Source organism: Laetiporus sulphureus, assembly GCF_001632365.1.
Source record: "Laetiporus sulphureus 93-53 unplaced genomic scaffold LAESUscaffold_3, whole genome shotgun sequence".
Lineage (NCBI taxonomy): Eukaryota > Fungi > Basidiomycota > Agaricomycetes > Polyporales > Laetiporaceae > Laetiporus > Laetiporus sulphureus.
In genome coordinates, this window is record NW_024468512.1 from 972623 (window position 1) to 989009 (window position 16387).

General features: G+C 50.8%; 5 protein-coding genes across 5 annotated transcripts; 2 read left to right on the forward strand and 3 right to left on the reverse strand.

Moving 5' to 3' along the window:
* The first annotated feature begins 2218 nt into the window (after positions 1 to 2218).
* LAESUDRAFT_271847 (uncharacterized protein) lies at positions 2219 to 3305 on the forward strand. The gene is made up of 2 exons (XM_040901797.1): positions 2219 to 2440; positions 2504 to 3305. Exons 1-2 carry the CDS (start codon positions 2374 to 2376, stop codon positions 3007 to 3009), a joined length of 573 nt encoding a protein of 190 aa, XP_040769202.1. The 5' UTR covers positions 2219 to 2373; the 3' UTR covers positions 3010 to 3305.
* Positions 3306 to 4437: 1132 nt separating this feature from the next.
* On the reverse strand, positions 4438 to 7063 carry LAESUDRAFT_720700 (kinase-like protein). The gene is made up of 14 exons (XM_040907868.1): positions 6742 to 7063; positions 6573 to 6685; positions 6462 to 6526; positions 6342 to 6415; positions 6071 to 6289; positions 5786 to 6016; positions 5679 to 5729; positions 5525 to 5623; positions 5432 to 5466; positions 5344 to 5383; positions 5229 to 5289; positions 5163 to 5170; positions 5088 to 5111; positions 4438 to 5035 (listed from the first exon to the last, which is right to left on the reverse strand). The coding sequence occupies exons 1-14, from the start codon at positions 6880 to 6882 to the stop codon at positions 4625 to 4627; spliced, it is 1572 nt and encodes a 523-aa protein (XP_040769203.1). The 5' UTR covers positions 6883 to 7063; the 3' UTR covers positions 4438 to 4624.
* A 271-nt stretch (positions 7064 to 7334) lies between these two features.
* LAESUDRAFT_809389 (uncharacterized protein) lies at positions 7335 to 9084 on the reverse strand. Its single transcript, XM_040914138.1, has 7 exons — positions 8815 to 9084; positions 8543 to 8736; positions 8282 to 8481; positions 8102 to 8226; positions 7860 to 8049; positions 7674 to 7797; positions 7335 to 7571 (listed from the first exon to the last, which is right to left on the reverse strand). Exons 1-6 carry the CDS (start codon positions 8890 to 8892, stop codon positions 7760 to 7762), a joined length of 825 nt encoding a protein of 274 aa, XP_040769204.1. The 5' UTR covers positions 8893 to 9084; the 3' UTR covers positions 7335 to 7571; positions 7674 to 7759.
* Positions 9085 to 10298: 1214 nt separating this feature from the next.
* Positions 10299 to 11634, reverse strand: LAESUDRAFT_642867 (NAD(P)-binding protein; the record flags this gene model as incomplete). The annotated part of the gene is made up of 6 exons (XM_040903750.1): positions 10299 to 10423; positions 10487 to 10548; positions 10607 to 10866; positions 10923 to 11230; positions 11280 to 11422; positions 11477 to 11634. The coding sequence occupies 6 exons, from the start codon at positions 11632 to 11634 to the stop codon at positions 10299 to 10301; spliced, it is 1056 nt and encodes a 351-aa protein (XP_040769205.1).
* A 227-nt stretch (positions 11635 to 11861) lies between these two features.
* LAESUDRAFT_720703 (uncharacterized protein) lies at positions 11862 to 16335 on the forward strand. The gene is made up of 17 exons (XM_040907869.1): positions 11862 to 11926; positions 11980 to 12063; positions 12133 to 12234; positions 12293 to 12365; positions 12418 to 12524; positions 12584 to 12934; positions 12994 to 13548; positions 13612 to 13849; positions 13908 to 14117; positions 14222 to 14373; positions 14430 to 14534; positions 14588 to 14801; positions 14858 to 15087; positions 15148 to 15295; positions 15346 to 15447; positions 15497 to 15800; positions 15852 to 16335. Exons 1-17 carry the CDS (start codon positions 11921 to 11923, stop codon positions 16093 to 16095), a joined length of 3225 nt encoding a protein of 1074 aa, XP_040769206.1. The 5' UTR covers positions 11862 to 11920; the 3' UTR covers positions 16096 to 16335.
* The last annotated feature ends 52 nt before the right edge of the window (positions 16336 to 16387 follow it).

Below are 16387 nucleotides of genomic sequence, written 5' to 3' on the forward strand. Positions count from 1 at the left end.
TTGTGCAGAAGCTTCGAGGGAGGCGGAGGGCGGATGAAGATGGTCGCAGGGGCGAGCATATTAGAGATGATCGAGGGACGAGGGCCTCACGTTTCCATTATGCGACAATGGACAATACAGTGAAGTTCCGCAGGACATAACAGGCTTCGAGGACAACATTCGTCCACTGCTCTGACCATTCTTCAAGTTGAGATGCTACCTGCGGACATTCTACCAGGAGCCGGAGCTTCAGACAAAGCGGTCTGCGCTCTTTCTTTGCCCTTCCACCATGATGCCCAAAGTCATGACGGATAATATCCATGGAGAGGCACGATGCTTCATCCCTGACCAGGGAACCACTGTAGCTTGATGGACCGTCCCATCGGACACACGACACGTTGCCATTAAAGAATCACCTCTTCGCCGTCTTCAAGCGCTCGACCTGCAACGAGCGGATGTGTCTTCGTGCATTCCATCTGACGTAGCAGCTTCAGTATGTGTGGTTCTCCTGACAGCTCGCCATGAGCTAATGGAGGCACGACAAGACCGCTGAATGTCCATCAAGCGTGGTTTGACGCTGTCTCCGGTTGCAGATATTCAAAGACTCCATCGAGTACGACTGCGTATTACGTGCACCCTATGCCATCGCATGCATGTCTGTGTATGGCCTGTACCAAGAACCCAAGAGACATGGTGATCACTACGCGCGAGCTTCTCGACAGGTACAATTCTGTCGCTCAGCACTGTCACCACGGAGACAATGCGTCAAGGCAATAGGAATGGCGCATATATGCTCGCGACTGGGCAGCATGCGACTCGTCCGTTGCCTTGCTGCCAATCAAATCCTCGTTGACTGAGCACATGCGTGGGTCGACGTATGGTGCAGTCATGGAATTCGCCGCCACTACCCACGTATTTCGACAGCGGCACCGCGATAAATGTGTGGCCGGTGAACGACGCCTAGCATGCGAACCGATAACAACGGCCATTACATTTTGACCATTTTCGACCGCATTGGCGCGATAGGTTTGTCGCTATAATAGCACTATCCGCATGTGGCATATCAGCGCACCAGCCGACTGAAATCCGCGACATTTCCCGGCACATTCCAGGTGTCCGTCACCCGTCACGGCGAGTAACCCGCGTATAGTTTCCGAGGATGCCGCCAGCTGGTTGCGATGCGATCGACGCGTGGCGCCGAGTGTTGGAGAACGGGTGTGGCGATCATCCCTCCAGCTTCTCCCACCTCAACGGACCGACGCGCCCTCAATGCCGCTCCGGGGCCGATCTGCACGTTGTTCGCCGTATTGCCAGCCGACGCCGGCATGTGAAAGACAGCGATGACTTTATGAAAGAAATTACGATGTCGTGCAGGGAGTCCCCATATTTTCAGCTGCATGAAGGAGAACAGGTGCTTTGTCGAAACAACCAGGTTTTCAACGGCAGGTCAAGGTTTAGACGTTGTTCGAGGGCGGTCAGCATCTACTGGGTTTCAGAGGTTGATCAAGTCGTCATAAGCAGTGGTCACTTCGTCCGCAGTTAGGCTCCCCAGCATACAGTGGCAGCATTCATACGAGACGTGGCAGGCGCGGAAGCAGCCAAAAAGCGTGCAGATCTGTTGACAGGATGGCCCGCGTAGGACCGCAGAACTGACTTGGCGTCAGTATCTGCGGCTCCCATTGACCCACGCACTCTACGCCATCCGCCCCCATGAAGCTGTCCGGGCTGACCGTCACGGATATGATGTGAGCAGCCTTGACATCGATGCAACCAACGTATTGAGATGCTAGGATTGCAGCGATCGTGCGAGATATTGAAGCGACGTATAAGCCAATGGGCCTCCAAGCTATAGGTATGTCTGATCGCGATGAGGTGGGGAGCATGACGAGGATCGAGTCGCAAAGTCGCAAAGTCGCAGATGAGGCTGGAACAAATGATAGCGGCAAAGTGCGGAGTATGCAGCGTGCCCGCGCCATTGTCGGGGACTCGCAGACTGGCCGACTCATCTTGTGAGTGAGAGCAATTTTTCTCCGCGAAGGAACGCATGCGCTGAGCTTTGCATTAAGCGTCCGACCGCCGAGCATGATGCCATTGCGCTTGGATCTCGACACATCGCTGTATACGCGGGTATTCGGTATCCTATGGCTCTACTCGGCGAAAGTGTTATCCTGGACAATGTTCGCGGACTTGGTTCTAAGCACAATTGAATACCCACACTTCGGCCGCAAAGGATTAATTTCTTTGGCTTCCCTCCATAGTCGGCGTTCGTTGGCAGCCGGATTATGCCCAACGTCTCGAAGGTAGTGAGCTGCCGGATCTTGCGGTGGGAGAGGAGCACGGAGTCTCCTACCGGAGATTCGTGGACGACGTCTTGAATCTGGTCTGTTTCGCCAAATGGACATCGAACGGCCACATCGCCAGAAGCGTAACTGCTCGGTGACTGACTCGGTTTGTCGCGATGGTGAGGATGTCTATGTTGAGTTTACACAGATTAGACATCTACTGATATGGAGACGTGCTCCAGTTGTGACGGCGGTGTCGAACACACCTTCACGGCTGACGTACACCACCTCTTCATCCGCATTGAAGTACCCTGTCCTTGCGGTAGGCTACAATTGCGCAGCACGTCTTGGGTGGTCTTTGACAATGGAGACTCGAGCGACAGGGTGGTCGCGGCGGGGCGTGAGTGCGAGAACAGCGTGGACAGTGCGGACGTGTGGACGACGAGGCAGGGCGATCTGCCGATGTTCACCGCGGACACGACATAACGCACAAGAAAATAATAGTCTCGTGGTCCGCGGTCCTGTACACTGCGGATGTGTCGATGCTGTGGAACCGTCCTCAAAGAGTAGCGTCTTCCGTATCCCGGGCCATCCACATCCGTGGCCACCTGCGGACAGCTTTGACTCCGAGAGGAGTAGGCGGAGATATCACATCGTCTCCGATGTCCTGCCAGATTTTAGAGCATCGCTCCGTACGCATGGTGGCCGACCGTCGTTTGTTGGACTGCGCGGACCTCGACTAGGGTGAAGGAGAAAAACGCGTTCCCGCACACGCATGGACAGAAGGCACATCTGGCTCGTTTAACATGGCTGTCTCTTCGGCGACGCGATCTTTCTGCATCTGCAAGCCGGCCGGCACGGTTCAGTTGGGCCTTTCGCAGAATCCGCGTAGAGGCTGTCAATGCTGCTGTGACGTGGCTGGGATGGAATTGGATGCAGAAGCGATTGCCACGATCCGTTCGTCTAGATGGGTGGTCTCGGCTGCCGCGTTGGCCCGTGCTTGAAATATGACAGGAAACATACGAGCCGTGTCCTCTGTTCGTAATCCTCTCCATGTCCAGCAGAGGCCTGTTCGTGCCTGTCGACATTTCGTACCCATCTCTAGAACTCCATGGCATTCACGATTTCTTCCAGAAGTCGATGGTATTTCATGGACAGTACACGAGTCGGTGGGAGACGTCGCGGTAGAATGTGCGGGACAAAAAGTGTGGATAGCAGACATTGGGATATTGGCCAGTCGTTGACACGGAGGTTTGGATAGCGGAGGTGCTCGCGATGAAGACAACCGTACGGCAGCCAGCGTGGCCGGCGGCGCCTAAGTTCATGGCTATTAGTCTCTAATAGTGCATCGCTGTGGCATCCTGCGTCAAGGTAGCTGACTTTACGCTCGCTTTCATGACACTTCCGATGCTTGATTTCAGGCTGAAGGTTGAACGTCGAATTTCTGACGTTGATCTGCAGTAAGCCTTGACGTTTGTGACAGCTCTGACCAGGCAGCCCCTCAATCACGATCTATGCTCGCGGTGGGTCACGCTCATCGGCGCGTTTGAAACAACCCCCCATGTATGGTGGCTCACTGCTGCAAAATCAAACAGGGGGGAACGAGATCAACGCGGTTCTTTGACGTGTCTCTGGGATACGGGATTAATGTAGGCGACGCAAACTTCGGGAAAGGTCCCTAGCGCTTCCCGTTTGTGTAGCATTTCTCCGTTTCAAACACTTTGTCGCTTTGTGCTCAAAGCTGACGGGCTAACAAATGCTTCTCTTCAGAAAGCCTACATTTTTAGACAATTTAGCGCTGGCACAAGCTGGCCGGCAGCGTCGAGTCGAAGGTGACAACTTCAGGCTACATTCAAGGGTCAGTGGACGTGAGCTCTCAATATTCTGCATTGCAATTCTGATGCATATGAGTGTTCTCCATGATCATGGGCAAATTTTGGTGCTAAGAATGCGCTGGCCAAGTGCCAAGTCTCGAGACGGAAGGGGCTGTGCGTCCTTCAATTGTCTCAATGCGACTTGAGGATTCGGTATTGAGCTTTTCCGTTCCCCTTTGACCTGGCACTTGTATGCATTTATCTACTTGTCAGGCCAAATATTAACGACTTCGATGCAGCATCATTACCGAGGGCATACGCCAGGCTGCGTTTTTCTAACGTTAGGTGATGAGATCGAGAATCCTGCAATATCGGGAAACGAGATGATTGCGTGCATGAAACACTAGACTGCTTCCTCCTTCCTAGGAGCTCCTCATCTACATTGCTATCCAACTAAACCAGCTCATACATACAGCCTGTCAGCAGGGCTACTAGATCGTATCCTTGACAATGTCCCGGAACGGTTGTAGAACATAGCTATCATGATCGTCAATGCAATTGCGGCATAATCTCTTGCATCTGCGAGACCACCTCCCTCATTGTCAAACGATCATGAGGCTCCCATGCCCAGCAGTTCGTCATGATCTTCCAAAGCGCATCGCTCGGCTCCGGCAAATTCTGCGGCCTGACTGGATGTGTTTTGGCGTCGAGAGCTCTGATGACGTGTGCATCGCGCTTGTGCTCTGCGAATGGGTCGCGCGATCCGTAGCATTCGAGCATGGACATGCCGAACGACCACACGTCGCACTTGTCGTTTGGCCCAAGCATCTTGGTGTCGAACACGAGTTCCGGCGCTAGCCATCGCGTCGACCCTGTCCTTGTCGCAGTCGCCGAAAAGGGTGTCTGGGTGATCTCCCCAATTACCTGGGACATTCCGAAATCGCATATGCATGCATCTCCCTGAGGTACTTGTTAAGCTTGCAAGATGATGACTAGGAGCCCAGTCACGAACCTCGTCAGTAACTAGCATGTTGGCCTGCGGGTGTTCTCAGACCATCCATCAGCAATAAACATGTACAGGACTTACACATCGAACTGGAACGACAATGTGCGAGAATCAACGCGTGTTACACTTAAAAAAACTTAAGATTACCATTTCCATGAATTATTCCTTGAGCGTCAAGATACGCTAGGCCCTTCGCGGCACCATGAAGCTGGCGACGTGTTAATTGAGACTTTAAAAAGCAAAGTGGCCCGAAAATACTCACGAGACGTGATTTATTGGCCTCGGGATTGGCTCTGGTATAACTAGAGACTGGCTGAGGATGTGACAGCCGTATATGAGAAGATACATACTCTCTGACATCCCCTTGTCTACGCCAAGGTGAGACCTACACACAAGTCGTTTATGGTCATTATTGCGCGTGACGAACAGCAACGACGACGTACTGTATGCAAAAAGGGACCTAAATCGGACACGATGCCATAGAGTGGAAGAATGTTAGGGTGCTTCAATTTCGACCACGTTACAATCTCATTTTCGAATCGCTAGCAAAAGCACTCAGTCTGGCCATTGAATAGAATTAGCAGACAACAGACTGACAGCCTTGGCTCCGGGTGTGGCCTCAACACCTTGCAAAGCCTTCAAAGCAACCTGCCAGTGGTAGTGAGTGACATGACATATCTTTCATCATCTGCCAGACAACGAACCGCGATATCTCCAAACAAAAGTCCTTCCCACACCTGGGTATGGCCACCTTTGTTTACGGGCAAGTCACCGACTTTTGTCACCTGTCCACTCAAGTCTTTCAGAGTTGGCAGGATGTCTGCAAGGCGCTGGAGCGTAACCAGCCCTTGCTGACAAGCTGTGTATTCCACATTTGTCAGAGAATGAGCCCTGGATTGATTCGACCCGACAGAGGGTCCGCTTTCTTGCAACAACTGCGAAAGTGCCTTAATGAGTGAATTTGGAAGGTCAAGGTCCGCTTGACTTACCAGTTGACCCTGTTCCATCATTCGTTCTGCTACAGGGCGCCCTTCTCGCTGTAAAGCCGCAGCCTCTTCCAACTGCTGCTTGCTCTTCAGGAAGTGCATTGTGAACTGTCGCATCTCTTCTTTGTGGCTTGTCCTGAACTCTTTCAATTCTTCGTGATTCATCTTCACGATTTCCATCAGCTTGATCTGCAAATTGGACACACTGAATGCAGTGGTCACCTTTGCTTGCTAAGCTAAGCCGTGAAAACACTAGAAGAGAGGCGTAACGTACTTGAAACTTCGTGATCAGGCTGTCGATCTCGGCATTGCACTTTCGAAGACCATCGCCGATTTCTCCGTCTCTGCCTACGCAACTGGTAAGCGAATGTCATGCAACTGTAAGTATGCCTACAGAATGCTTCGACGCGATTGTATTGAGCCCATTTGCTGACTCGATTGTGAATGCTTTCCAACGTTCTGATAGCAAATAAGCATCAGTTTCATGGCAGTCTCCGGGACTTACAGAGTCATCTCATCAGCAACCGCGCGCAGTTCCTCAGCCTCTGCGTTGTCAGAATTCGCGCGCAGAACTTCAATAAGTGTCATAATCTTTCGAGACAATGTTTGACTGTCTTTCTTGAAAATAGAATAGCTTCAGAGCAGAGCCGGTGGAATGTATGCAGTTGACGAACCTTGTGTACGGACACTTTCTCGCAACAGTTTTGAATCCCTTCTATTGTGCCTGCCACTGCTCCAATGTAGGGTACGCCTAGATCGCCAGCCAGGCCCGCTGCACCGACTGCCACACGAACGAGTTGACCTGCTGGGGACATCGTATGCTAGCTCGAGACAAGCAGCGCACCGCATGCTGCGTGGCATCAATCGATGCCCGAGATAGGCACGTAGTGCATGAGGCAGAGCCTTGATTGATGGCGCCGATAATTCGATGAGCATTATTGAATCCGTACAGACGATAATATTGAGCAGAATACATGTCGAGCTTGTTGCCTGAATATATGGCTTGCAACTTGGAACAAGTCGGTTCAGCTTGCGATCAAGATCGGACTCGGAGGCAAATCTGGAATAGATCCGAGATAAGACGCGGCACAGATGGGCCACCATTTAGGCTAAATCTACGTATACAGTGACGACCTATAAGTTACGATCCTCACCCTTCGATAGGATATTAATCCCCGAATCTCAGAAAGATCTACACAACTGACGATATGTTATTTGGGAACCCTATTTAGCCGGCGCCCACAGGAAAAGTTGAAACGCTCAGTTGGCGCTTAGTGCGTTCAGATTAATGCTTTTCAACTACCGACAATGATACGGTGAGTCATGAAGCGCGCCGCCGACACCAGCACAATTGTTATTGCAATGTTATGGCATGAATTTCTCCAGCATTGAGACCGTCACTGCTTCCATCCCCGACAGACGCTGTGGTCCAATTGAGTGTTGCAATTGACGATATGTGCACCTCAGTACAGCTGTATATATTTCGCGTCTCTGTATAGAAGAACTTTGAAAGTTCACCTGTAAGCAGCGTTGAAACTCGAGGAGCGGAGTCGAAGGGACATATCAAATGTAATGTCAATGTATTGACATGGACGAAGGGACTTACAGAGCTACTGCAACAGATGATCTTCGCGATTGACCATTTTCGTGGTGCATTATTACAGATTTACTAGCCGTCAGCGTGGACTAGACCTATCCAACCATACTGCGCTTGCGGCCTCTTAGACGTACTGTATCATATTAGCAGTCAGCCGGTCAGATCATCTTACTGTGCAGCTGACAGCCGACGTACCATCATCCAATCGTCTCGAGATCGCCTTCCACTCCTTCCCCATTTTCGCCTGGTATGCCCCTAACACCAAAGCAAAGAGTGGCTCCGATGCGGGATGGGTCGATGCAAAAGCGCGCTCTAATACGTAGAGGTCTACAGCCTTGTCTTCTACTAAGGTCGACGTGTAGGCCAGCCCGAAGTCAATTAGTACCTCAGTTGTCAAGTGAGTATGTGTAAGGTAGAAGTCAGCAGGAAATCCGTACAAGCTCGCCGCCCTTAGAGGCGGAAGGATGTCGAAGCATCATGTTGGATGTCGTGAGGTCTCCGTGAACAACATCTGCTTGGTGCATATTAGCGATCTCCGTACCAATCATATGCATAACAGTGTCTAAATCCGTCTTTTTAAGCCAGCCCCGAAGTATAGCTCATGACTATACACATACCTGCGTTTACACCGTATTGCGACAGGGGATCTTCCGCTTCCTCCAGATCCTCAGTCTCCTCAATCTCATTTTCGGCTACCTCTTCCCCTTCAGCACCACCGCCCAGCAGGAACCTAATGCTCTTGCCGTCAATCCACTCCAGTCCCAACACGCCTTCAACGGCATCGACCATCCGGATGCCAGGTACATTCACGCCATGTCTGAAACCGCAGGCACTTCCATCAGGGATTACACCATATGCTCAGAAAGATACTACTTCACCGCATGCATTTCATCAGCGCACGCGCCTCTCCCGCGACTCTCGACCTCGTGAGCGATGCATCGAGGAATGGATGGCGGTAATGCTTATGAAAGCGATACTTCAGCAGCACGGGCTCTGAGCACGCTTCATGGCCCGTCTTCGCACCTGGATCCGAATATGTTGGGTCCGGATGGAGCTGCGCCTTGTATATTTTCTGAATCAACAGCACAATAGGAATGCATGACAGGAATGCCGTCAGAGCGATCTATGAAAGAGACACGATCGAACTTGCTGCTTCGGCGCCCTGGGATATCTGGCTTGCTGACGCAAGTAGTTTCAATATCGGCGATTGTGTAGACGTGCTTTCCATGAGGACCTGATGGACTCCTTCTGTGTCGCCGGCTAAGCAGGAGTTTGAGCAGATTCACAGCAAAGCCAATGTTCCTGGTATTATCCTAGTTGCAGTATCGAAGCTTGCACACGAATGCAGGGTCGGAGCTAATGACAATGAATGCGTCGCTCAACTGGATACACAAACACGGCGGCAGAGAGTAACGTTTCGGCAGACGAGCAAAGTGATCAGAGTCAAATGAAATTCCCGGCCGATGGACAATCGATCATTAATCATTGGCCGGTCGCCCGAGATGGATTCATTCTGATCAGAGCAATAATGACGCTGATTTGCTGTTGTGGCTGAGTTCGTCTCTGAGACACCCGGTGACAGTGACATGTTCTTGCCAAAGACTGTTCATGACCCGACCATTCCTAAAACTTGTTATGCGGTACTATCCGATTTAGACGCATTTTTACACGAAGCGCACAATTCTGCACCGGTAACAAACGACAGCTATTCATTACCAATCTATTCAGCACGGGGATCTATTCTGACAGTAATAAAGTTGTCCGTAGTTCGACCAGTCACGCAACGCTCGTAGGCTTTTGGAATGTCCTCGAACGAGTACGGAAATCCCTTGCTCCGCTCTGAGATGCCCGACCTCGAATAGAGCCTGACCAGCCGTCATAGCGGCGAGTGGAATGCCAGCAGCCTGTGTAGGAGGAATGTTGTGGACGGCGTGCAAGGTATGATGCTGGAAGGTAAGTTATTAAAACGGAGCGCTCTGACGAGCCTTCACATAACGCTGCGCAGGGTTTCGAGCCTAACCATGGGCATCGCAACGACGCAGGGATGACTCACCAGTAGTCAAGAATCCAAACACTTCATCAACCGTTCATTAAATCCGAGCCATTTGCATTTATGACCACGCCTGCGAGATCATGTTCTCGAAAATATGATCGCTTGAGAACGAATCGAGGGGCCATCTTCATCAGCTTGTACGTACCCTCTGCCGAATGCCATGAGTCCAGTGTGACTTCAACAGTACGATCCACAATGACTTCTATCGGATTCAAGGCTGCGACCTGCACGTTTATGCTTACCCCGCTGGAAACAGTAGCTGTCGATACGTAGCGTCGATGGATTAGAGCACACACGTACCTGCGGCACTTCACACTGAATTAACGCAGGGGTTGAAATTCAACCCCTGCCCCTGCGACGCCACCGCATGGCTGTGCCTATCGGACTTTCAAACCGTATCATTGGACCTAAGCTGTCACAATCCACTTTGATATCTCTCTGATTTCCATGACAGGTTTTCCATTAACCCGACAGAATCTTTGAGGTGCGACGACTGACTTACAACATCCAAACATAATGTAATATATGCTATCAGAAGGGCATCCACTGGGACAACGGATGACGACTCGTCAACCATTATCCTACTCAGCGTTGGGATCCACCTTGATGATAATCTTGCCCGTAGCTTGACCCGTCATGCAACGCTCGTAGGCCTTCGGAACGTCCTCGAACGAATAGACTGAATCAACAACTGGCTTCAATTTGCCTATCGATATGGTGTTGACAACGATGAGACAAGCTGTTCCTTGATAGTGGAGAAGAAACTGACCTTCTATTAAAAATTGAGCAATCTTTTCCATATCCTCGCGCTTATTCGCGACTTGTACCATCCTGCGGAGAGCGTGAATGAGTACCATTACGGAAGCGGGTTCTGCCGGGAGTAGCTCACTTCCAAGTACGTCTGGTTCCACCAAGCCACCTTGGCTGTAGATATACCTTCCACAGAAGTCGCCCGATGCCGATGACGTCGAATCCCTTCGGCTGAGGGCCGACGGATACGAACGTTCCGTTTGGTGCAAGGTAGGCCTCGCTGTTTGTATACAAGGAAGTGTCCAACAGACCGACCGCTTCAAGGAAGACTTGGTACTTGGGGCTAGGAACTTCAGCCGCTAGTATGGAATGCAGAGGAGCTTTCGTGTAATCCACGAACTGCAACAAATAATGTCTTGTCGGTTGGACTTGTTGCATCAAAAGTGATCACAAACCTCGTCAGCGCCAAGCGAGCGTACGTACTCTTCGTTTTTGCCGGATGCACTGGCAGTGACCTTGCAACCAATGGCCTTTGCAAGCTGTATGGCGAAAGAACCGACAGCGGTGCTGCCGCCGTTAATGAATACCCGTTGCTCGGGCTCGAGATGTCCGACTTCAAATAGAGCTTGATAAGCCGTCATAGCGGTGAGCGGAACACCTGCAGCACGAGTAGGAGGAACATTGGCTGGACGGCGCACAAGATGTGAGGCTGGGAGGTAGGTATACTGTGCTAGAGTGCCCTGACGCGTCTTGAGACTCAGTGCTGCACAGAGTTCAGAAAATGAACAGCATAACAATATGACCAAACTTACATACAGTCAAGAATCCGAATACTTCATCTCCGTTATTGAATTCGGAGCCGTTGGTATCTACAATCACGCCTGCGAGGTCATACTCCGGAACATATGGCCGCTTGAGAATGAATCCGGGGAGCATATCCATCAGCTTATATCCTCTGTCAAGGATCCATGAGCCTGCCTCTTCAACAGCACGGTCCACATCAACCTACGCTGGGTTCAAGGCAGCGGCCTGCACTTTCACAAGGACGTCACCCTTTGAAAGCTGAGTCGGGATAGGTGCAACGTTGTCTAGACGGACGACTTCGGAGGGGCTACCCTTCCCAACGACGCGCCACGCTTTCTGAGTGGGGAGGAGGGGGATGGACATGGTTGGTGAACGAGGTTGAAAGCGAAAGCGACGAGTGACCTACCCCCTTTCATTTCCACCAACAGTTGCGTCATGGGGTCCGGTACGCTCATGCACGTGAGACAGGGACTGGGACTGGGGAACTACCCTTTGCGGACTTCTAAAGCGTGTCATCGGAGATGCATAGATTTGGCTCCGCGCATCTCGCCCTCTGCCCCAGCCACACCGACCCGTCTTAAGTAAGCAGGTTCGCCATCGACCATCGCAGCGACAAGGATTGTACGCGTTCATCGATCATTCTGCTGCCATGGAGGTGAGCTCACCTTGTTCCAATCCATGCAATACTATCGGCTCATGCGTTCCTAGGGCATTTTGGACTTCTCCAAAGAGTTCGATGTCTCGCTCATGGACAAGGTGGTCATCGCCCTGTACTCCGGTGCAGGACAGGAGGTACGTGTCCGACCGCGTTTCACGTGCTCAGAGACGATTCTCAAGGCTCTTTCGACATGATCCGTTCAGCAACAAATGGCACAGCAAGTCTTGACGCATTTCCAAGAGCATCCCGACTCATGGACGCGTGTTCCGGATATTATGGAGCATGCAACCTTCCCCCAAACGAAAGTAAGTTGTCCTTCGCGTGATGCATCATTGTGGACTGATTTATCACTCGCTTGTTCAGTTTATCGGTCTGCAGATTCTCGAGAGACTGATCAATACGAGATGGAAGTCGTTGCCCGACGAGCAGCGGCAGGGTTGGTCACCACGAGTTTTAACGCGTCGATTATCTCACAGCAGCGTCTTCAGGCATCCGGAACTTCATCGTCGGGGTTACTGTCAAAGTGTCATCGGATGAAGCTACCATGCGGAGAGAAAAAACGTATCTCGGGAAGTTAAACCTGGCGCTCGTGGACGTGCGTCTCGATCTCATATATGTGTCATGATTGAGTTCGCGTCTGAATACACCGCATAGATTCTCAAACAAGAATGGCCACACAATTGGCCGACGTTCATCACGGAACTCGTAGAATCTTCCAAAACGAACCTCTCTCTGTGCGAGAACAATATGGTGATCCTCAAGCTCTTATCGGAAGAGATTTTCGACTACTCCGCGGAGCAGATGACTCAAGCCAAAGTCAAGAACCTCAAGAACCAAATGTGTGGAGAGTTTTCGGAGATTTTCAAGCTGTGCTCGGAGATTCTCGAGGAGGCGCAAAAGACGTCCCTGATCAAGGCGACTCTCGAGACTCTGCTGAGGTTCTTAAACTGGATTCCTCTTGGTTATATCTTCGAGACGACCATCATCGATTTGCTGCTCAATCGGGTGAGTCGTCGCATCTTGGTCAGTGGCCACGGAGTGGCACTCACGCAATCATCGGATAGTTCCTCGAGGCACCCGAGTTCCGCAACATTACCCTCAAATGTCTAGCGGAGATTGCTTCCCTGAACGTTGGACCGGAGTACGACCCAAAATTCGTGATCCTGTTTGCGATGGTCATGACTTCTGTGAACCGAATGATACCTCCAAGCACAAATATCGCACAAGCATATGCAAACGCGGGTGACGCCGGCCAAGAACTCGTCCTCAATCTAGCGCTGTTCTTGTCAAATTTCTTGTCGAATCATCTTCGTGCAGTCGAAACGGAGGAGAACCGAGATGTCTTGCTGAATGCACACTTGTATATGGTCAAGATATCGCAGGTGGATGAAAGGGAGATCTTTAAGATTTGCTTGGAATACTGGTCGAAGCTGGTGGCTGAGCTATTCGAGGAAATCCAGAGTCTGCCGATCGGCGAGAGTGGGCTGTTGATGGGCCTCAGTCTGGGAGGCTCCACTCAAAACATGCTCAACGGCATGGCGCTGCGCAAGAACATATATAGCGATGTGCTATCAAACCTGCGCCTTGTCATGATCGAGAAGATGGTCAAGCCCGAGGAGGTACGCTGTTGCATCTACGATGTTTCACCTTTGGACTGTCTGACGCTCGATGCTCTCGTTTAGGTTCTCATCGTTGAGAATGAAGAAGGCGAAATCGTTCGCGAGTTCATGAAGGAAAGCGACACCATCGTCCTCTATAAGCAGATGCGAGAGCTGCTTGTGTATCTCACTCACCTCGACGTCAATGACACGGAAAACATCCTTACGGAGAAGCTCGCAAAGCAGGTCGACGGCACGGAATGGTCGTGGCAGAACTTAAACACGCTTTGCTGGGCCATCGGTTCGATATCGGGTGCTATGAGTAAGCTTACGTGACAAGCGTTCCACTATTTTATCCATGCTTACGCGAGGGCTTTCAGATGAGGAGACGGAGAAGCGATTCCTTGTGACCGTCATCAAGGATTTGTTGGGCCTTTGTGAAATCAAGCGGGGTAAGGACAACAAGGCAGTTGTTGCGTCCGACATCATGTACATCGTCGGTCAATATCCTCGCTTCCTCAAGGCACATTGGAAGTTCCTGAAGACTGTCGTTAACAAGCTCTTTGAATTCATGCACGAGACACATGAAGGTCGGTGCCATATCATTTTGTTCGTCTATTCGTTGCCGCATCTGTTGGTTCTGTCGGCTTCCAGCCCTGATCGGTGAACGACTCCAATCTAACATGCCGTGTAGGTGTCCAGGATATGGCATGCGATACGTTTATCAAAATCGCGCAAAAGTGTAGGAGGCATTTCGTCATGCAACAGTCTGGAGAACAGGAGCCTTTTGTGGATGAGATTCTACGTCTTTTGCATAGAATCACTGTGGATCTCTCGCCGCAACAGGTAAGCGCCAATAAGAAGAGGCAATGGAGAGAGCATGTATTCATTGAATGGTGCAGGTGCACACTTTCTATGAAGCTATTGGATATATGATCTCGGCACAGCCCAACAAGCCTCAGCAAGAGAAGCTGATCGCCAAGCTGATGGAACTTCCTAACAATGCGGTAAGTTGACGCTAATCTGACTTGCTAATTACAAGCTGATATTGTACTATTAGTGGGACTCCTTGATGTCTCAGGCCGCGCAGCAAGTAGATGTCTTGGCTCATGATGAGAATGTCAAGATTCTAGCGAACGTGTTAAAGACCAACGTTGCTGCTTGCACGTCGATCGGCAGCTTCTATCTCCCGCAAATTGGCAGAATCTATCTCGATATGCTCGGACTGTACAGGGCGGTCAGCACCATCATCAGCGAGAGCGTGGTGCGAGACGGTACGTGCAGCGAGAGTGTTGAAGTGATATCAGTCTAACTCCTTGTCGACGTTCAGGCGTTATTGCGACGAAAACACCCAGGATTCGGCACCTGCGCACTATAAAAAAGGAGATTTTGAAGCTTATGGAAACATTTATCAAGAAAGCTGAGGACCTCGAGACTGTGAACGCCAACTTCATGCCGCCTCTTCTGGAGGCCATTCTCGGCGATTACAACCGTAACGTACCCGCCGCGAGAGATGCCGAGGTGTTGAACGTCATGGCGACTATCATCGACCGACTAGGCGTAAGTACCTTCAGGGTGACGGGAGTCGATGATTATGTAGGCTCACGTCCTTCTTCGTAGTCTTTGTTGACGCCGCAAGTTCCTGCAATACTAGATGCTGTGTTTGAGCCAACGTTGAACATGATCAACCAAGATTTCGCAGAGTTCCCTGAACACCGTGTCGGGTTCTTCAAGTTGCTGCGTACAATTGACCAACACTGCTTCCCAGGTATGTATCCTACTATATGTTGCTGGTAACTAACTAATTCTGCCTAAAAGCCCTGCTCACGGTTCCTCCTGGACAATTCAAGCTTTTCATTGACAGCATCATCTGGGCGGTCAAGCATACCATGCGAGATATTGCTGAGACGGGGCTCAATCGTACGTTTTTCTCATTGATAACTCGAAGACAACCGCTAACTCTTCATAGTATGCCTGGAGGTTATCAACAACTTCGCAAGCGCCGACCCTGCAGTCTCGAATGCCTTCTTCCAGCAGTATTTCCTGCTCATCATGCAAGATATATTCTATGTGCTCACCGACACCGACCACAAGAGTGGCTTCAAGCTGCAGTCCCTGCTGTTAGCGAGAATGTTCCAACTGGTGGAGACGAATCAGATCACTGTTCCGCTGTTCGATCCGGCCAGTGTACCGGATCCGGCGATGACCAACGCTGTTTTCTTACGCGAGTATCTCTCCGGTCTTTTGAAGTCAGCGTTCCCTCATGTACAAAGGTGAGATGTCCGATTCCTTTCTGCTCGTCCGATATTCATGTTGGCTGGCAGCACGCAAATCACGAGTTTCGTGCTTTGCCTTGGAGAATCCCATAGTGACATCAACCGCTTCAAACTTGCTCTTCGTGACTTCCTTGTGCAGCTCAAGGAGTTCTCGGGTGACAATGCAGAACTTTATTTGGAGGAGAAGGAAGCGGAAGCTCAACGCAAGGCGCAGGAGGAGCGCGAAGCCGCAATGCGCATTCCGGGCATGTTGAAGCCATCGCAATTAGAGGACAAAGACGAAGATATTTGAAGGACCGCACGACTTCACACCATTGTATGATAGACTTTGCTGTCTTCTGCTACCATTGGTTCCAAGTGCATCGTAATGTATCGCTCTGTTCTCCCTCCCCCTCCCCGAACCCCCTCCTTGCCTAACTACCCTTCTGTGTCGTCTGTCAGCAGTAGTGTATAATCGAGCTATCGTCATCTGGCTGTTCCCGCATTTATCTGTCATGTACTATTAGCTTACACCAGGAATAACAGAAGAGGATAATTCAAGTTCACAAACGGTGTGCTTAAGTTTGACGAGTCTGCTAGACTCC